This window comes from Mauremys mutica, chromosome 13 (assembly GCF_020497125.1).
Source record: "Mauremys mutica isolate MM-2020 ecotype Southern chromosome 13, ASM2049712v1, whole genome shotgun sequence".
Taxonomy (NCBI): Eukaryota; Metazoa; Chordata; order Testudines; family Geoemydidae; genus Mauremys; species Mauremys mutica.
Window position 1 is genome coordinate 43799104 of NC_059084.1, and position 22175 is coordinate 43821278.

Below are 22175 nucleotides of genomic sequence, written 5' to 3' on the forward strand. Positions count from 1 at the left end.
CCACAGCCACATTGCTCCCCATTTTTCCATGTTGACTTCTGTTAATTATAGCCTCATATTTTACTTCTTTATCAGTTGACTCCTGTAGCACTTTTCCCATTATTTTTCCGAAGATTGAAATGAGACCAACCAACCTCCATATACCTGGGTCTGCACTTTTTGAATACTGGCATAACATTAGCACTAGTCCAATCTTCTGGAATTTCCCTTGTATTCCAAGCTTTGTTTCAAAATAACATGAGAGGACCAGACATCTCATCAGCCAATTCTTTTAGTACTCTTAGGTTCAAATTATCCAGGCCTGCAGATTTAAAAAATGTGTATTCCCTAGTAGATGTCGTATAACATCCTTCTTGGTTACTCATGGGCTGGAAAGTATTTCATCATCCTTATGTGATAGGAATATACCACCCTGCTTCTTTCCAAATACAGAGCAGGAATATTTACTTTTCTGCATCATTATTAACAATTTTACCATCTCCATGTAGGAATGGGCCTATACCTTTGCTAGGATTTCTTTTGTTCCTTAAAAAGCTCCTTTTTATTCTCTTTATTCCTGCCAGCCTTGGAGACTTGCTTGATGTCTTTAGCTTCCCTTATTAATTTCCTGTAATTCATAATGTCTAATTTATATTGATTGCTATCTATTTTGCCTTTTATATATTGGTTGTTTTTTTTATTTTTTATTTCTGCCTTTACTTCAACACTGAACCAGGATGGGCTTTTAGAATCATAATCTTATGGCCATCTGATAAACTCTTCTTAAAGAACTCCCAATTTTCATTCATATTTTTCTGTCTACATTTTTCCTCCCAATCAGTTTTCATAGAATGATAAGACTGGAAGGGATCTCGAGAGGATAACTAGTCCAGTCCCCTGAACTCATGGCAGGACAAAGTATTATCTAGACCACAATTTTGCTCACAATTTTCCTGTGTTCAGAAATTACCCCTTTTGAAGCACCATGTGTAATATTACTGGTTGAGACTGTCCTCTGTTTGCTGATATTGAATATAATCATGTCATGTTCCCCAGTCTCTACACAACCACCAATTTTCAATTAGTCTACCTTTATCCAGCCTAATGAGTTCCAAAATCAGTTTACCCCATGCTGGGTACAATAGTTTTTGTATTAGAAAATCATCATTTATAATTTTGAGAAGTTCCAATGATGTTTAACTGGCTGCACAAGACCTCCCATGTACAACTCCCCAGGGCCGCCCAGAGGATTCCGGGGGCCTGGGGTCTTCGGCAGCGGGAGGCCCTTCCGTTCCGGGACCCGCCGCCGAAGTGCCCCGAAGACCCGCGGTGGGGCCCCCCCGCCGCCAAATTACCGCCGGAGCGGGACCCGCCGCCGAAGCGCAGCCCGGTCTTCGGCGGTAATTCGGCGGCGGGGGGGCCTCCGCCGCGGGTCTTCGGGGCACTTCGGCGGCGGGTCCCGGAAGGGAAGGGCCCCCCGCCGCCGAATTACCGCCGAAGACCGAGCTGAACTGCGGCGGCGGGTCCCGCTCCGTCTTCGGCGGTAATTCGCCAGCAGGGGGATCCTTCCGCCCCAGAGCAGAAGGATCCCCCGCCGGCGAAGACCGGGAGCAGCAGAAGCTCCTGCGCCCGGCCCCGCAAGAGTTTGCTGGGCACCCCGGAGCGAGTGAGGGACCCTGCTCCAGGGGCCCCGAAAAACTCTGGTGGGGGCCCTCGTGGGGCTCGGGGCCTGGGGCAAATTGCCCCTCTTGCCCCCCCCCGGGCGGCCCTGCAACTCCCTGCTCAAAGTCCCCCATAACGACATAGTTTTTCCTTCCACATATTATGAGCAGGTGTTCAAAGAGGAACTTGTCCTGTTCTCTGGTTTGATTTAGTGCTCTGTAACAGAGCCCAACAATATCCCTGCCTCGCTTTGTTAGTTAACGGGTTGATCTTGAATTTGAGATTCTGTGGTTCTGAATTATCAATACCTCAAAACAAGTAATAGTGTCTTTAATGTGGAGTGACACCCCTTACACCTCTTTCATCTACTTTATACTTCCCGAACAATTTATAACCAGTGATTGTAACATTCTATTCTTGTAAATCGTCCCACCAGTAATGCCAATTACATCAAATTGCTTCTCAACTATGAGAATTTCTTGTTCCTCTCACTTATTGCCCGGACTCCTCGAAAATTGAAACATTCAAATAAGTCTGAGGAAGCCACTCAGAATTGTGCCTGTTGACTGCAACAGGAGGAAGGCGTGAGTAAAGTCCTTTAAATTTATCTCTTTATTTCTCCTCAGGTCCCCCTCCAGGTCCCTCAGACTCGATTGCACAGGCCCAATGGAGCAGCTGTGGAGAAACCAGACTTCAGTGGGGGAGTTCCTCCTGGCAGCCCTTTCCCCGACTCCACAGTCCCAGGCCGCCTTGTTTGCTGTGTTCCTCTTGGTCTATGTCTCCACGCTGGTGGGTAATACCCTTATCATGGCGACGGTCAGCTCTGACCCTCGCCTCCGCACTCCCATGTATTTCCTGCTGGGCAACCTCTCCTTTCTGGACCTGTGCTACTCCACCGTCACTGCCCCCAAAATGCTGTTGGACTTCCTGTCCGAGAGGAGGAGTATTTCCTACCAGGCCTGCATGGCCCAGCTCTTCTTCCTGCACTTCGTAGGGGCAGCCGAGATGTTCCTGCTCACCGTCATGGCCTACGACCGCTACGTGGCCATCTGCAAGCCCCTCCACTACCCCAACATCATGAACCGGACCCTTTGCAGTTGGCTGGTGGCGGCTTCCTGGACTGGAGGGTTCATCCACTCCATGGTCCAGACCATCCTCACCATGCAGCTGCCCTTCTGCGGGCCCAACTGGGTGGACAACTTCTTCTGTGATGTCCCACCAGTGATCAAGCTGGCCTGCACCGACACCTACGTGGTCGAGCTGCTCATGGTCTCCAACAGTGGGCTGATCTCCACCAGCTGCTTCGTTATCCTGGTAGCTTCCTACACCACCATCTTGGTAAGGATTCGCTCCCCTGAAGGACGGCGCAAGGCGCTCTCCACCTGTGCCTCACACCTGACTGTGGTGACCTTATTCTTCGGGCCCTGCATCTTCATCTACGCCCGGCCCTTCTCCATCTTCTCAGTGGACAAGCTGGTCTCAGTCCTGTACAACATCATCACCCCCATGCTCAACCCCTTGATCTACACGCTCAGGAACAAAGAGGTGAAGTCAGCCATGAGGAGACTGAGGACAAGGGGCATTATTTCCATGGGGAAGGTAATAGTCTGAGATGCAGGGAGAGCTGAGAATCAGGCAGCCATTTTGGGGAGATATGGATCAGCCAAGGCAGCCATCTTGGGGAGATATGGGCTGGGCAAGGCAAGAGAGCCGTAGAAGCCAGGAGTCCTGCCTCCCAGCCCCATCCCAACTCTAACCCACTAAACCGCACTCCTCTCCCAGAGCTGGGGATAGAACACAGGAATCCTGGCTCTCAGCCCCTCACCTCCACTCTTTCCACTAGACCCCCAACTCCCTTACAACAAGAACGTCGTTAGCGGTTATTGGATGACTCTGTAACATGCAGCCTGCATTAACCAACTCCATGTCCTGCAGGACAAAGAGGCCCACAACACCTAAGTCCCAGCCCTCCCTGCTGGGGTACCTGGGATTAGAACTTGAGATCTTCTTCTCCACATGCCCACTGAGTTAAAGGAGAGCCTCTAGCTGCTGCACTATGATGTTGCTGATATCACCATGCTGCCGCTAGGGGGTGACATTGCCCCAAGATGGTACATTGCAAGTTGGCAATGTGGTCCTGGGGTGGATTTTGGCAGCAAACACTGGACCCGAAGTGCCTTGTCAGCCCTTACTCCCCAGGGGAATGCCACTGTCTGTTTTCACAATTCAGCTCTATCCCCTAGGGTATTAATTACAGATAATGATTCCCCACCAGCTGGGACATCGTTAGGAGCTGACGCACCCAGCGAGAAATTGCCACTGGTTTCATGGGAAGCTTTCAGCAAATAACAGGATGTTTGTCCTCCAAGAGGCAGCCTTCTTGGAAACTCTCACAGCTGGGGAATGCCAGATGAAGAAACTGAGGCACAGAAATTCCTAGATGCATAGATGATAAGGCCCAGGAAGGATCATTGTTATCATCAAGTCTGATCTCCTGATGATCACATCCAGTGACTCATTGCAGTTGACCTGGAGAAAACCTCTTGGAAAGAGGTGCCCCATCTCCATGGAAAATCTCCAAGAGATGGAGAATCCATCATGTCCCCAGGTCAATTGCTCCCCTGGTTCATTGTTAAAGATTTGCACCTTATTTCCAGCCTGGACTTTGCTGACTCCAGCTACCAGCCATTGGGTCTCCAGGCCATAGATCATTCCTGTAGCTCTTCTCCCCTCCAATGGTATGGAGAAGGTCTAGCAACGCCATCATTAGTAAGAGGTAATTTTCCAAAGGCCCCTAAAATCCACTTGCTTATTTGGATTGTCTTGGAAATTGCCATGTTTTTTCAGGATCTCTCATAGAATTAGGGATGCAAATTGGGGGAGCATTTGGTCAAAGGATCCCAGAGATAGAGCACCTGCAAAAAAGAACACGCCAGTCAAATTTCTCCCATTTTTCTTTTTTGTGCACACACACGTCTGGAACCGTGGCAAGAATCTGCAGCAAAATGATCTCAACCAGTTGGATTGGACCTCAGCAGACACCCCAATCCTCCTATCACCCCTAGGCCCCACTGCCTTCCCTCCATTGCCCCAGGAACCCGTCAGTGGCCTCGCACTTCTGGCTCACCCTGCTCCTTGCCTCTTGGCCACAGCGCCCTCCTGACCATGTCGCCCACCCATGAGACTGGCCCTGAGCCCTGTGGCTGTCTGGATTGGTTGTGGGGCTTTTGCCAGTGCAGTGGGCTGCATTTTCTCCTGGGCCACCACCTGCCATGCTGCACTGGGGACAGAGCTCACTTGCCGGATGGCAGAAAAGAGGAACGGCTCAGGCTGGGGAGAGTCCCAGAGAGTGAGGGGGTAGAGCCCACCATCCCGCAGAGTGCAGAGGTGGGACTAGGAGCTGGGATGGGAAACCAGGTGAGGTGGCAAGCAGGGGGCCTCTTCTCGGGAACAAGGAGGTGGGTACTGCTGCTGTGCCAGGCCACACCCAGCAGGCATCAAAGGGGAGCCAGAGCCCCTTACCTCTTGGCCACAGCGCAACCCACAGAGCCCTGGGCGGTTACCCACGTTGCCCTGCCCTATGCCCAGGTTGCCACTGGTGGGTCTGCACAAAAGCAAGTGAATCTTGATGCTGCTGAGCCACTTGGCACTCCAGCCCTGACATGCTTCACAAACTAGGCCAAACCCACACAAATGCCAGGTGGGGCATACGCATCCCACTGTTAAAGCACTTGCCGTGGACACAGGAGCTCCGGGTTCAAATCCCCACTCTGATCCAGCGCATAGTTGAATCTGGGGCTCCCACATCCTAGGTGAGCGTCCTAACCCCTGGGGCTCTTGGGCATTCTAGGGTGGGCTTCTCTCCTGGTGAAGCAGTTGAAGGTCTCATTTGTGCAACAACAGCGTGCCTGAATGTTGGGTGTTGCAATACTCAGCCTAAATCCGCCTCTGGACTCCAACTCTAATAGCTCCAGGGAAGCTGGGTGATGGCTGCAAGCCAAGGCAAAAGTTTAGAGCCAGAGGCTGGGCATTTCCAAGGATCTAGAGGGAGCCGGGATGATAAATCCCACTGCAGTTCACAAAGACTTTAGAGACACCACAGCGAAAGGCAGAAGGTGCTTCTGAACCTTGGAAGATGTGAAGATTCCTATGTCCCCCAACCCCAAAGAAATCATTATATCCCCTGACCAGAGAACACACCCCTCAGATTGCTACGGGCTGCCTCTGTCCAGAGCTATATCGACAGAAGTATCTGTTCAGTATTAACGAGGCGAACAAAGAGATTGCGACCCAGCCAGGTGAAACACGCCAAGGTGGGAAGATCAGACCCAGGGAGCTGCAGAAGATCCCAAGCAAGTTCCAATTGGAATCAGGTTTTCAGATCCCCTAGGTGGCTTTGTCAACTTCACGAATGAATTCTGGTTGCAAAACTCCTCAGCAGCGAAGATCAGCAGGGCCAGCTTTAAGATGATTCACCCGATTCCCCAGAATCAGGCCCCACGCCGAAGAGGGCCCCATGCCCACGCCTAAGGGGGCCCCGCTCCGGGGGTCTTCAGCGGCATTTCGGCGGTGGGGGATCCACTCCGGGGGTCTTTGAGAGAATTTCGGTGGTGGGGGGTCCTTCAGTGCCATGGAAAACCCAGAGCAGACCCCCCGCCGCTGAAGTGCTGCCGAAGCCCCGGACCACCGCCGAGTATTCCTGTCGGGCTCCATAGGTCATAAAGCCGGCCCTGGAGATCAGCCATAAAATGAGAACAGAAGAACGGCCATTCTGGTCAGACCAAAGGTCCAGCCCAGTATCCTGTCTTCCTCTGGACTCTTCCAATTTCTCCACATCTTTCTTTAGATGCCCAGAACCGGACACAGTAGTCCAACAGTGGCCTCACCAGTGCTGAGTAGAGCAGGACAATGACCTCCCATGTCTTACAGATGATGTTCCTGTTAATACACCCCAGAATAATATTAGCCTTTTTTTTCGGTTGCATCACGCTTTTGGCTCATATTCAGTTTGTGATCCAGGATAACCCATGGCTCCCTTACAGTAATGCCACCACCTAGTCAGTTATTCCCCATATTGTAGTCGTGCATTTGATTTTACCATCTTAAGTGCACTAATTTGCAATTGTCTTCACTGAATTTCCCCTCAGTGATTTCAGAGCAGTTCTCCAATTGCTCAAGACGATGTGAATTCTAATCCTGTCCTCCAAAGCCCTGGTAACCCCTAACAGCCTGGGATCGTCCACAGATTTTATAAGTATCTTCTCCGCTCCCTCATCTGAGGTGTTAATGAAATGACTGAATAGTCCCGACCTTGTAAAGATCTCTGGAGGGTCCCTTGATGTGTCCTCCCTGTTTGACGGTGCAGCATTGATAATTGCTCTTTAAATACCAGTTGTGCACTGGAATTTCATCCAGACTGTGTTATACTACCATGGGGAATGGGGCCACATGGGACAAAACGTGGGGGTCTGCATGTCATGACTTCAGGGACGATCCTGCTCTGGAGGAGATCGATAGGGGGTAGGACTACAGGTGTTGGGTGTATGGATCTGTAATTTCTTTCTACAGCTTTTAGCCAGTTTTTCTCCTTCTCTCTCCTGTTTCTAGTCCCCTTTAAACAGTACAGCCTTCTCCTCCCCACCCCTTACCACTTGCCCCAGTGCCCATTATACAGTACAGCCGCCCCTTCTCCGCCCCCACCCTGTGCTGCCCCCTAGTGCCCATTATACAGTATAGCTGCCCCTTCCCCGCCCCCGCCCTCTGCTGCCCCCAGTGCCCATTATACAGTACAGCCGCCCCTCCCCTACTCCCACCCTCTGCTGCCCCCTAGTGCCCATTATACAGTACAGCCGCCCCTCCCCCACCCCCACCCTCTGCTGCCCCTAGTGCCCATTATACAGTACAGCCACCCCTCCCCCACCCTCACTCTCTGCTGCCCCCTAGTGCCCATTATACAGTACAGCCACCTCTTCACACCCCAGACCCCCCGCTGCCCGCTAGGCTGTATAACAGGCACTCGGGACAGGACAATGAATTTGTTGCAAAGAAAGGAGACCACATAGTTCCATCCCCACTCATCCCCGAAATTCAAGATCATCCCAGACAGCACATCCCCCAGGATGGTGGCTTGGGCCCACCCAGCCCCATCCTCCAGGGCACTGTCATCCTGTCAGCCCCAGGTTCTGTTCTCTCAGCCGAATGGCCAAGCGCTCCAAGGCTCAGCTGGTGTTTGTGTCTCTGGGTGTTTTTCTTCCCACCTCACTCAGCCCTTGGTTGATTTTCTGCCCACTCGGTCTTGTTCTGAGGTGAAAGCAATTCACCAGCTTCTCCGGAGCAGGGCTGAGGGGACGCCCCCATTCTACAAATAGACTCTGTTTTCCTCCAGGCACCTCCTCTCCCTCAGTGCTGGATGTCGTGCCTTGTGTATCATACGCGGATGACTCTGACCAGCGAGTTTGTGGGCGGCCGGACCCCTGCAGGGTCTCCTGTCAAGCTGGTTAAATCTCCTTTGCTAGAGAGTTTTCAGCTGAGTTTTGACAAGTCAGCGTACGGAAAGACGGAGCCTCCGTTCCCATGGGGATCTCACCTCAAACATCCTCCCCAGCATGTGGGCTGTGGTGTCTCCTGAGGGTACGGGAGGCTAGATCTAGCACCTAGCCACCACCTCAGGAGCCTACATCTCATATTTAGGCCTTGTGAGATCCTGACAACCCCACAGTTAGCTGCCACCTAGCCTGCGAGGCACCTAAACACGCTAGACAGCTACGTGTAACAGCCAGCTGCATCCCCAAGGCGCTGAAATGTCACCGGTGGGCGTGTGTGGAAGCATCTTGGTCCTGATGTGGCTACAGAACTGTAGCTCATGTCTGGGCCACGGCATGACTCTCCACCTAGGCATTGCTCTGGCTATTTTGTTTCTGCAGCCTGTCCCTGGGTGTGCTCTGGGGCGGGGGGAAGCGGAGATTTTTGTGGCTGGCTGCGGGGAGAGTGTCCCTGCTGCCCCCTGCTAGTGGTGTGTGCCCTGCTCTGTCTCTGTGTGTCTGTCCTTATAACTGAGAGCCCCAGAGTTCTCCTGGGAAGTGGGAAACCCCCCAGTTCAAATCCCGCCTCTGCTTGATTTGGGTCAATGACTTCAACTTAGCTGAGTGTCCTGGTTGACAGTTATAATGAGGCAGGGGGATCTCTCTGCGGGGGATTTGAGGTGCCTGGGTTCCATTCTGGGGCACAGTGACTTCCCGCTCTTGCTCTGTGCCTCAGTTTCCCCAGTCCCTGCCTGACCCAGCTCTGCAGAGTGACAACGTAGTTCCAGTCCCAGCTAATGAGGCCCCCGGGTGCTGAGCTACACAGGCTTCTCCCTCTCCTCATTGCTCGTCTCCCAGAGCTCCTGTGGGGGCCCCAGAGGGGATATAGCAGGAGGTTATGTGAGGGGATTGGGCCATGAGCCAGGCGGGGACAGAGATGGGACCTGGCGTGGGAAGCAGCGCAGGGTGAGTGTCAGCCTGTCCTGCCCTCTTGTACTGTCCCCACCAGCCCTCACTCTCCAGTTCTAGCTGCCCCTCAGGCCCGACAGAACACCCTCCTATGCTAAAGCTCCCGCATCGGCTCTGCCAGCGCTCCTCAAGCCAACCCGCAGCCCCTGCTATCACAGTCCTGGGCTCCCCACCAGCTCTGTCGCTGCCCCTCAATCCCCACCCGCAGCCCCAGATAGCCAAGACCTGGGCTTCCCCACGCCACTCCACTGCTCTGCTGGTACACCTCATTCCCAACCCGCAGCCCCCTACTATCCTAGCCCTGCCACCACTCCCAACAGCTCTGTCGATGCCTCTCAATCCTAATCCACAGCCCCCTGCTACCTAGTCCTGGGCTCCCCCCAACCCCAGCTCTGCAGGTTTCCTTCAGTCCTAACCCACAGCTCCCTGCTAGCCCAGCCCTGGCCACCCCCAGGTCTGTCAGTGCATCTCAATCCAAATCCAAAGCCCCCCCTTGTATCCTGCTTCAGGAGGACAGAGTTCAGATTTCATAGCGTGTGTGACAGAGGATGTCAGGGTGCTTTTAGGGTTGCTGTTCCCATTGCACAGCCACCGTGTGTTTGTATCGATTCAGCCAATGCAGGGAATGAATAACTGGGGAATGAATGATCCAATGGAGGGATAAATATGTGAGGGCATTTATTAATACATGACTAAAGCAGAAGCTAGCAAGGCTAGTGTGATGCCTGGCTGTATGTGTGTGCTGAACTTCTCCTCATTGAGGGGTTAAACTAACAAAGAAGGGAAGGAATAAATAAATGACTGTAGAAAGAAAGAAAGAAAGAAAGAAAGAAAGAAAGAAAGAAAGAAAGAAAGAAAGAAATTAAACATATCAACAGGGGAAGGTATAAATTAAAGGGAAGGAAGGTTTTAATTAAGAAACGAAACAATGAATCTGTGATTAAAAGAATGAATACATGGTGGGATCCATGAACGAATGGAAGAAGAAATGAATGAATGTCTAGCTGTCGATGCTGGTGTCAGATGCTGGCTGCGTGTGTCTGTTCTCTCTGCGTGCTGCACTGGCTCTGGCCTTAGAGCAGGCTCCGATCGAACTGCCTGATAACCACAGACCCATTTAGTAGCAAAGGCACCTGGCCATGTTTATTGTCAATGAAGCAGGTCCTAGTATCCCATAGACTCTACGAGACCACTAACACATGTATGCCCATCACAGTGGAGCCACTGACTCGCTGGCAGGACTTTCCACTGCCCCCTAGGCCAGCCACAGACACCCCCTCTGAAACTCCATTTTATACATCAATACAAACAAGTAACATCAATTACAACCGTCTGACGTTATTAGCTACTACCTCTACCTGGTATATTTTGGTTCAATCAAAACATCTCTATCCATCACCCTGTCATCCTGACTTTACCTTTAGCAGGGGTCAATGTGTTCTCGTTATCTTTGGGAGGGTGTGTTTGTACCATACTTGGTATCGGGATGTTCTGGTACCACACTGCTGGAGTGTGTTTGCATGAGTGTCCTGTGCCTAGTACTGCTTTGGAATGTGTGTTTCTGCAATAGCAGCCCTGTGCTTGCCAAGTTCTGAGAGTGCACACAGGCAGAGCCTGACATCTACTCACAGCCTGACTTTTGCTAACTTTGCTTTATGTCAGCAAGGCTTGACCACTACTTTAATTCAGGCCTTGGGCCTCTGATAAAAGGGCTTATGTCTCAGGCTCCATTTCTACTACCGAGGTGACAGAAGCCAGACATGATGGCCATCAGGAATAAATCAGAAAATAACAGAAATAAAGGGACAGGTAAATAAATGAACGAATGTAGAGAAAAATGGAGAAGGAACAAATAAATGAACAGGTACATAAAAATAGGTTTCAGAGTAGCAGCCGTGTTAGTCTGTATCCGCAAAAAGAACAGGAGTACTTGTGGCACCTTAGAGACTAACAAATTTATTTCGGCATAAGCTTTCATGGGCTACAGCTCACTTCTTCGGATGCATAGAATGGAACACACAGACAGGAGATATTTATACATACAGAGAACATGAAAAGGTGGAAGTACACATACCAACTGGAAGAGTCCAATCAATTGAGATGAGCTATCATCAACAGGAGAAAAAAAAACCTTTGAAGTGATAATTGAGGAGACCCATAGAAGGTGTGAGAAGAACTTAACATAGGGAAATAGATTCAATTAGTGTAATGACCCAACCATATATGCCATCATGTGCCAGCAATGCCCCTCTGCCATGTACATTGACCAAACCGGACAGTCTCTACGCAAAAGAATAAATGGACACAAATCTGACATCAGGAATCATAACATTCAAAAACCAGTGGGAGAACACTTCAACCTCTCTAACCACTCAGTGACAGACTTGAAGGTGGCAATTTTGCAACAAAAAAAGTTCAAAAACAGGCTCCAAAGAGAGACTGCTGAACTCTCTCTATTTATTCCGCTAGTGCTAGTTTTTTGCCAGAATGTTTTGTGGTACTCACGGAATTGCCTGCCTCCAGTACAATTAATACATTATAATTATGTTGTGGGTTGGGTTAAATCTTGTTGGTATGTGGGAGATTCTCCATCAGGGACAATTTTTAAATCAAGAGGGGCTGTTTTTCTCAAAGATCTGCTCTAATTCAAACCAGAACATATCCCGGGAACTCCTATGGCCTGTGTTAGATATAGACGCAGCAAAATTCCATATTTATTTTTTTATAATCTAAACAGATAATAGAGTTGTTTATTTTGAAGTCATTTTTTGATGTTTAGCAATATACATTTTCACACAGGAAATTAGGGATGACTCAAACTGTGGTGATAATAATTATTTCATGACAGCAGATGTTGAGATTCAAAACTTTAAATCTTTATAACCATTAAAATACAAGTGGTCAACATCACATGTCAAAATATATAAAGTAAATGTCCTTAAGTCAAATTCAAATATGTTCTTCAACAGCATTTTTCTTCCTTTGCCTTTGTAAATTTTCATTATTATTTATAGAAATCTTTTTTCATTGGCTTGTGTGTGTGCTCGATGAAATCGACATCAACAGACATTGGACAATAAAAATCTCAAACTTCCAAGTCTAGTACAGGATGTCCGTGTATCGCAAGATCATTTCTGGTGTTGGATTGTAGGTATCGATGCATGGGATATAACTGCTGCCCCTCATTTAGGATCGGTGTGAGAGAGAAAACAAAAGGAAATGTTAGTCCACCCAGGAAAGGGATTTATGTGGGTGGATGGCTTTGCTGGGTGTTGCTTGGGTAAGGGAGGGTGTTTGAATGAGGAGCAGGACAGAGAGATTGAAGGTGAAAGAAGCTGAGAGATTGAAAACTTTCGGCTGGGGTGCCGGCTGAAAGAGGATTTGAGTGGTAATCAAAGACACTCTCTCCTATTGTTTGGTTCCTCCTGCACTCAAGGAAACAGTACTTGCATGTTTTCTGTAAATATGCAGGATTGCATCAAAGAAATTCCTGACTGCGTCAACAAATTCCCCTCCCAACCAGAAATTCCCACTAAACACTGAATGTTTGGCTAATTGCTAGAGTCAACAATTGTAGCAATGACAATGTACCATGTGGGTGTGTTGCAGGAATGGAGCTCGAGAACGGCACAGAGGTGACGGAGTTTGTGCTGTTGGGGCTATCCCAGACCCGGGAGATCCAGCTCTTCCTCTTCGTCTTGTTCCTCGTCTTCTACTCCATAATCCTCCCAGCTAACATCCTCATCATCCTCACCATTCGGGGAGACCCTCACCTGGGCTCCCCCATGTATTTCTTCCTGGCCAATCTGGCCTTCCTGGACATCTGCTACTGCTCCGTCACCCCCCCAAAGATGCTGGCTGACTTCTTCTCTCACCACAAGACCATCTCCTATGGGGGCTGCATGGCCCAACTCTTTTTCATCCACTTCCTGGGAGGGGCGGAAGTTTTCCTGCTCATGGGCATGGCCTTTGATAGGTACGTGGCCATCTGCCATCCCCTGCGCTATGCCAGCATGATGAGCAGGGAGGTCTGCTGTGCCCTGGTTGGGGCTGCTTGGGCCGGAGGCTTCACGCACTCTATCCTGCAGGTGGTGTTGATCATCCGGCTCCCATTCTGTGGCCCCAACGAGCTGGACAATTTCTTCTGTGACATCACCCAGGTGATCAAACTGGCCTGCACTGACGTCTACGTGCTGGAGTTCTTCATGTTCTTCAACAGTGGCCTGGCCATCTTGATGTGCTTCTTCCTCTTGCTCATCTCCTATGGGGCCCTGCTGATCCGGCTGCGTGCGGGTGACCCCTCAAAGGGGACAAGCAAGGCGGCCTCCACCTGTGTCACTCACGTCATCATTGTCTTCATCATGTTTGGCCCGGCCATCTACATCTACTGCCGGCCCTTCCGAAGCTTCCCCCTGGACAAAGTGGTGGCCGTGTTCCACACTGTTGTCTTCCCGCTCATGAACCCCATGATCTATACACTCAGGAACAAGGAGATCATCAGTGCCATGAAGAGGCTGCTGAGTAGACATGGGCTCTGGAGAGGGAAATAGATGAAAGTGCAGGGTTTGGAATTATTTCAGGGAACTTCTCTTTCATGAGTCAGATTAGATTATCTCAATAGTCCCCTCTGTGCTCTTAACTGATGAATCTATACATGTTTATCAATGTGACAGGCCAGAATCTGCATTGAATTACACTAAAGTAACACTGGAGTAAAGCGGTACAATCTATGGACTAATGACGGAGCAAGTCTTTTTTTTTTTTAAATTTAAAGTCTCACATATCTATGGAGTAATTGTGGAGAAATTCTGTAGTGTCTGCAGAGTAACTCTGTGATATCTATGGAGCAATTTTGTAGTAACTCTTTAATATCTATGTACGTATACTGTAATACCTATAAACTAAATTTCCATGTCAAAGGAGTAACTTTTTAGTAACTGTGTAGTATATGTGAACTAACATTATAGTAATTCTGTTTTACATATGGAGTAACTGTAGCCTGATTTGAAGTGTGTTAGTATTGTTGATTTAATTATCCACTTATTTTAATTTCATTTAATTAATTAATTTATATTATTAATAATAATTATTGGATATTAATTAGTGTGGGTGTGGCTTGCCAATATGTTTGATCAGAAGATAAAGTTCATCCTGAATCAGGCTTCACAGAGTTTATAAAAGGAACATGACAGGAGCTTATGCTGAGACAGATATAGTCATAAAGACCTTTTTATTAAAATCAATGCAATGGTAAGCAAATGGTAAAATAGGATTACAGAGTTACAAGTATCACAGTTCTTTGAGAGAGATATCTATGGTAATACAATATTATAAGCTGCAAACGTGGTTAATACTCATACATTGTTTTGATAACCTGGTGCTAGAAAATACGGGCCACGCCTGTGGCAATTTCTGTTTTCACACCTCTGGCAGAGGAAGCTTATTGCAGAGCTATTTGCTGTCTATTTTCACTATGTATGCTTTAAAATGAAATAGACCTACAGTTTGAAAAGAAATAATAATACGGCCTATTAATAGTTAATAGCCATCGTAGATGGGTAGCATTGATACATAGTTGAAGGTGGAGGCAATGAAGAGTAGATGGGAGCAGATAGATGGGTAAATTGCCTGCCTAATGGTGAGCTGTCTCACCTTTTTATAGGGCATTAGTCAGAAATCCTTCCTCCTATGCCCAAATTTCATCCTTCCCCCACGGAAATGTTAGGGTACACTTGCCCCATAGGCTGGTATGTATGTGCGTATGAATGACAGTTATGTACGCATTTGTGGTGTACTTGTTAGATTTGTGGGCAAAAATCCCCTTTTTCCACCCTTTACTGTTATTCGTTTAGTCAAAGGTCTCTAGACATCTGCGTAGGTATTTTGTCTATTATTACTTTTCTGAGTAAGGGTCCCAAAATGTTCTAAAGTTGCCTTAGCTTCACATACAGGATGTTTGACCTTCTTGCCTTACAGCCAAATTTATTCTTAATATAAATCTATAAGCTTATTACGTCAAATATTCAAATTTATAAAAAAAATATATTTATACAGACCAACAGATTAATCCTTAGGGCTACATAACTCTACTGTATCTATGGAGAAACTCAGCAGTAAGTCTATAGTATCTATTGAGTAACTTTTTAGTAACTCTGTATAAGCCATGGAGTAATTCTGTATTAAATGAGAAGTAAGCATACAGTATTGGTTGGGTAACTGTAATACAGTAGTATCTATATAGAAATACAGTAGGACCTCAGGATTTATTCTTTCATATATATGGAGTAAACCTGTAATATCAGTGGAGTAACATTTTAATGGCTCTGTTTATTTATTCTATGTGGGGTAAATCTAGATTATCTCTGGAGTATCTTGTGAATAATTACAGAGTTGTGAATATGGGTGCGTGAGAATTTCATTAAGAGCATGAGGTGGACTGAGAGAGAACTGTCAATATGGAACTATTTTTAAGCAAATAAAAAAAATCCCTTCAAATGTAACCTTTACTCTGTCCTATGTGCCAATTTCCAGCAAGGTTTCAAAGCCCCAGAGAGCAAAGTAGCTTCTTTTTCTATTTTTCCTTCTCCAATTTCCCTGCTTAATGACATAGGACACTCCATCCCACAACTGTACATTAGGAGAACATGAAGACAGCAAAACTAAAGACACACAATCCAGGAAAATGTTGCACTCAAAGCCTTAACTCTGCCCCCATGAGTCAGATTTTCAAAGCCACCAAGGAATTTGCCTGCCCGGTTCCCAGTAACTGTAATGCAGTTGGCCCATCCATCTCCTTTACATGGCTTTCACTGGACCACCCACAGATATGATAGATCAGTAGTTTTCAACCTGTGGTCCGTGGACCCCTGGAGGTCTGCAGACTATGTCTAAGATTTCCAAAGGGGTCTGCACCTCCATTCAAAATATTTCAGAGTTTCACAAATGAAAAAATTTGCAAACCACTGTGAGAGATACAGGATCAGATACTCAGCTGGAGTAAACTGCCCAAGTTCCATTGAAATCTTTATTTCTATTAGAGTACCACATAAAGAAGCACCCAAAGATCAGAGCCCCTGTTATGCGAGCTGCTGTACAGACTCCAACCAAGATCAGGGCCCCATTGTGCCAGGTGCTGCATAGCCCCTGACTGAGATCAGGGCCCCATTGTGTCAAGTGTTTACCATACCTAAATCAATACTGGGTTGTTCTTTTCTGTGGGCACTATGTACGCAAGGAGGGTGAATCACAGCAGTATTTCTGGTGGCTGCTGAACTGGGTGAATCACTGATTTTGCATTTTGCTGGCTGTTTGGAAAAAGCAGAGGCAGGGTTGAAATTGGGACAACCCAAACCAAGTTGAAAAATTCCATAAAATACTAAGTGAATTGGACATTTTGTGGGGGGACCCATGTGGAGGGGGAGGGTAGGTGGGAATATGTCATTCTACCCAAAATGAAACGTGAAAGCCCCAGGCTCAAGTCCCCCTTCTCCATGGGATGAAGAAGGAAAAGGAAGCTGGGTCTCTTGCTTTATAGCAGCACAGCTACACCACTGGGCTATGGGATAACCTGGTGTGGGAATGTCTCCTGTTGAAGCTGTTCCTGTATGGATCAATAACCTGAGTGGGGGTCTGGACTTTCCAATTCCCACCTGCAAGGAGGGATACCAGGACAACCAAAGATGATAGACAGGGGTCAGTAGCTCCCTTCTGACAGGGATCTTCTCCTTAACTGCTCAGAGCTGTCGACTTTTGCAATGAGATCCCAAGGGTGGGTTTACGAAGCCTCCTAAGGAATTTGAATACCTGATTTCTGCTGGAATAGCCTTGGGGGGTCTTCTGCATCTCCCAGTATCTCCTCCGCTATGCTGAGCATCCCACCTATCTTCAGTCCTCCTCCTCCATACTGGACATTTCTCCTTCTAGATCACGGCTGGATAGCTCTGACCAGGGGGGTTGGGAGTGGCCAGGACATTGTGTGGTCTCCTGACCAGCTGGTAGAAGCTCCTTTGTTAGAGATTTTTTGGCTGAGTTTGTCAAGCCCACCTGCAAGGAAATAGGGCCTCGATACCCCTGGGGATATCACCCCAAACATCCCCAACATGTGGGCTGTGGTGTCTCCTGAGGGCACTAGTGTCTAGATCCGGCACCCAGCCACCACCTTAGGAGACTACATCTCACATTTAGACTACAGGAGATCCTGACAACTGCACCTCCCTCCCCCACTCAGCTGCCACCGAACCTGGGAGGCACCTAACCCCCTTCGGCAGCTACGTGTAACAACCAGCAACATTCCTAAGGTACTGAAATGTCTGCCGGTGGGCGTGTGTGGAAGCATCTTGGTCCTGATGTGGCTACGGAGCTGGAACTCACATCTTGGCCAGGGTGGAACCCTCCAGATAGGCATTGCTGTGGCTCATTCGTCTCTGCAGCCAGTCTCTAGGTGTGTTCTGGGGGCGGGTTGTGGCTGGATGCAGGGGGAGGGTGTCCCTGCTGCCCCTATTGGCAAGATGAGCCCTGCTCTGTCTAAGTGTGTCTGTCATTATAGCTTAGAGCCCCATGAGTTGAGCGCTCTCCTAAGAAGTCGGAAACATCCCCCCCACCCCGTTCAAATACCCCCTTTGGCTTGATTGGGGGCAATGACTTGTACTTAGGTGAGTGCCCTGGTTAATGGTTATAATGGGGAGTAGTGGTCTCTCTGTGGGGGAATCAGGACTCCTGGGTTCCATTCCTGGGATGCTGTGACTTTCCTCACTTGCTCTGTGCCTCAGTTTCCCCATCTGGGGACAGCAGGACTGTGAAACAGGGCCAGAAAGGGTCACACAACTAGAAGGCTAATTGACCCAGATTCAGCCTTTAGAGGCATATTAAAGAATATGTAAATAGTAATTAGGGCCATTCCATGTTAGATAGACTAAAGCCTTGGAATGTAAACTTCTATTGTTAAAGAATTGGAAGAAGATAGTGATGGTAGCTGTATATGTTTGCCTATATCTTCTTAGTGGTTGACAATGTAACCAAATGGTTCCTATCACTGTACTCTGTTAACATTTAGATGAACTGTGAATGTAGTAATATCATTGTTCTTCTTTCTCTTTGAAGTATGTAGTTAACAACCTGCAAATGACTGAAGATGGTGTGATGTTCCTCTCTGCTGTTTCCTGGAGAGGTGATCTGCTAGGTCACCTCAGTCCTTGACTCTGGGAGCCAGCCTTACCCTGCTCTGCTGTGAGAACCCCCACTCCTGGGCTGTTCACACACAGCCTCTGGCATGTAAGCTGCTCCTTGGATTGTGCGACCAAATGACACTAGCCAATATCTCCAGTCCCAGACACAACCCTAGGAACCTCCGTCTTGCAGTATCCAGTTATGCCCACTGGACACTTCAAGTTTATATGAGTTCATCAAAGAAACTGATAAGTACCAGGCTTGTTATCCCAAGGGGAGTCTGTGTCATGCTTCAAACCAAATGTGCTGCTTCAGGTAGGATAAACAAATTAATTAACTACAAAGATAAATTTTAAGTGAAATTATCTGTCAAAGCACAAGAAGTCAGATTTGGTCAAATGAAAAAAAAGCAAAACATATTCTAAGCTGATCTTAATACTTTTAATTTTTTTACAAACTTTGATGCTTCTCACCACAGGCTTCAGCCAGGCTCTCCCCTTTGATCAGCACTTGGTGGTGGTGTCTGTAGATGGAGGTGGAAGACAGAGAGGAAGAGCAGGGCAAACGTCTCTCCCTTTTATCATGTTATTTCTTCCCTCTTGGCTTTGCCCTCCCCCCTGCCCATCAGGGTCAGGTGAGCATTTACCTCATCGCCGTCCAAACTGACCAAAGGAAGAGGAGTGATTCACTCAAGAGTCCAACAGATTCTTTTGCTGTTGCCTAGGCCAGCGTCCTTTGTTCCTGTGAGGCTGGGCTGGGTTTGTCCCATACGTGCCCTGATGAGGTGTGAATTCTGCTCTTGGAGAGTTTCTGTCTGGACTTATTTTAAGCCATGAGGACACATTTTCAGCCTCATAACTACATACATGAAATTACAACCTATAACATTACTATAACAATGATTACTGTAACATTACTATAACAACAATGTTCAGTGCATCAGGAGACTTCTGAAGGCACCTGACATGACAAACTTTGCACTGGATACCACACAATCATATTATAAGGATGAACATGGGGGTGCAGGGTATTTCCTCGGGATTCATAACATCACAGATGGATAATTACCTTATGTTAATCCAGTGATGCTTAGGAATTAGGGGTTACTTTAAAGCCACTATTGTTCACCCAAGGACTGCCTAATAGCAATAGCCTGCCAGAGAAATATAAAAAGGACTCTTGGCCCTGATCCTTGCATCTACGATCTGCTTAAGCTTCACCAGAGGAAGTTTGAGACAAAAGATAGAGGTCTCCAGTCCCATCTGGATCACCTTGATATTGGACATTGGACTGTAGCCTATCAACTAATTCTGAAAGGACTCTTGGCAACTCTAAAGCTCACCATCTCTATGATGAAACTCACCTAAGGACTCTACTCATGTCTGTATGTATAATGATCTTTTAACCAATACTCTCTCTCTCTCTCTTTTCTTTTTTAATAACGTTTAGTTTAGTTAATAAGAATTGGCTGTAAGTGTGTATTTGGGTAAGATAGTCATTAACTTGGTGGGTGATGTGTCCAATCCTTTGGGATTGGTAGAACTTTTTATATACTGAACAAGATTTTCAGTAATCTTCATCATATTTGACTTGGTTGTCTGGGTGGGAACCCAAGGCTGGGTTGCTTTAAGGGAACTTATTTCCGGCTTCTGGGTAACCAGTGAGCTATTGTAGAAGCTGATTTGTTGCTGATTTAGTGAATCTAAGTATTAGAATAACCACTGATTTGGGGGATTGTCTGCCCCATTCTTTGCAGTTTGCCCCAACTGAGCAATCTCAGCCTGGCCCCCCCAGCACTCCAGTCACAAGGACTCAGTTCCCACCTGAGCAAACATGGAAATCATGAGAGGAACAGTTCTGCAGAGTGACAACGTAGTTCCAGTCCCAGCTAACAAGGCCCCTAGGTGCTGATCTACACCTGCTTTCCCCCACACACCTTGGCCGGCAACCAGAGCTCCCATGGGGGCCCCAGAGGGGATATAGCAGGGGGTTGTGTGAAGGGAGAGGGGCCGTGAGGCAGGAGGGGATGGAGATGGGACCTGGCCATGGGAGGCTGCACAGGGTGAGTGTCGGCCTGTCCTCCCCTCTCATTCCGTCCCCACCAGCCCTCATTCTCCAGTTCTGGCTGCCCCTCAGGCCCGACAGAACCCCCCTCCTATGCTAAACCTCCTGCATCAGCTCTGCCAGTGCCCCTCAATCCTAATCCACAGCCTCTGCTATCACAATCCTGGGCTCCCCCCCAGCTCTGACGGGGCCCCTCACTCTGGACCCGCAGCCCCTGCCAGCCCAGCCCTGAACTTCCCACTCAGCTCTGACGGTGCCCCTCACTCCTGACCTGCAGCCCCTAATAGCCCAGCCCTGCTATGACTCCAAACAGTTCTGATGGTGCCCCTCGATCCCGACCCTCAGCCCCTGCTACCACAGTCCTGGGCTCCTCATCACCTCTGCAGCTCTCCTGGTGCCTCTCAATCCCAACCCGAATCACCCCTTGCTATCCCAGTTGCTAACAGACATGTATGCTGCTGAGTCCAGGTTTCACAGTGTAAGCAACGGCAGATATCGGGGTGTTTCTAGTGTCACTGTCCTCATTACACGGCCACCCTCTGTTTGTATCAATTCAGACAATGCAGGGAATGAATAACTGGGGAATGAATGAGCCAACAGAGGGATAAACATGTGAGGGCATTTATTAATATATGGCTAAAGCAGAAGCTAGCAAGGCTAACGTGATGCCTGGCTGTATGTGTGTGCTGAACTTCTCCTCATTGAGGGGTTAAACTAAAAGAAAGAAAGAAAGAAAGAAAGAAAGAAAGAAAGAAAGAAAGAAAGAAAGAAAGAAAAAGTTAATTCGTTATTAAACACACGAACAGGTGGAGGTATAAATTAAAGGGAGGGAAGGATTTAATTAATAAATGAAAGAATGAATCTGTGATTAAAAGAATGAATGCATGGAAGTATCCATGAACTCATGGAAGAAATGAATGAACGCCCAGCTGTCAACATTGTCATCATATGTTGGCTTCTTGTTTGGTCTCTCTGTGTGCTGTGCTGGCTGTCGCCAGGTCGCCCGTCCAGCAGAATCCAGTCGAACTGCCCAATAACCACAGACCGGTTTAGTAGTGAAGGCACCTGGCCAGGTTTACTGTTAGCAAAGCACGGTCCTAGCATCCTGCAGACTCCACAGGATCACTAACATAATAAAGGGTGGGTTTTTTTTGTTTGTTTTACATTTCACTTGTTTTCTGTAACCAAAATTTAATATACAGATTAACTTAGTTTGTTTACAGGGTAATGGGGACTAAGCGGGAGCTGTGATCCGGCGAACCTGCGGACGCTGCTGGTAAACAAATCGGCCCGGCCCGCCAGGGGCTTTCCCTGAACAAGCGGCGGCCCAACTTTGAGAACCACTGTCTTAAGGTACAGGCAGCAGCAGCAGCGAGTTAGGAAACTGAGAAAGGATAGCAAGGAAAACTTAACCAGTGTGCAAAGATGTTTGAGAAAGAAGGTTCTAGTTTTAGTTCTGAATGAGGAGTGTGGCTGTGAGGGTTAAAGCAGTTGGGAACCCCCACCCCTGGTTTGTAGCCTGGCTCTGGGAGGAGACTGGGGTTGTTACTTGCTCTTGTGAAACCTGAATTTGTTCCCCCATGTCTGTTGCTTTTGTGTGCATGCCAAAGGGATTGCAGGAGGGCCCCTTTTTGCTGCAGTTAACTGTTTGGGGCAACTCCATGGGATAATGCCTCAATTCTAGGTCTCCTAACGTGCTCTGTGAATTGTTCCCTTCATCTGGTTTACCAATCCAGCGACAGTATCGTTTGCTACTTCTCCCTCCTGGGCAGCTACTTCTCCTGCTCTGACAGGCACCAGTCTAGGTTTTACCGG

General features: G+C 48.0%; 2 protein-coding genes across 2 annotated transcripts; both read left to right on the forward strand.

Moving 5' to 3' along the window:
• Positions 1-2307: 2307 nt before the first annotated feature.
• LOC123347168 (olfactory receptor 4Q2-like) lies at positions 2308-3252 on the forward strand. Its single transcript, XM_044984544.1, has one exon. It carries the CDS (start codon positions 2308-2310, stop codon positions 3250-3252), a length of 945 nt encoding a protein of 314 aa, XP_044840479.1.
• A 9490-nt stretch (positions 3253-12742) lies between these two features.
• Positions 12743-13681, forward strand: LOC123347169 (olfactory receptor 4N2-like). The gene has a single exon (XM_044984545.1). It carries the CDS (start codon positions 12743-12745, stop codon positions 13679-13681), a length of 939 nt encoding a protein of 312 aa, XP_044840480.1.
• Positions 13682-22175: the final 8494 nt, after the last annotated feature.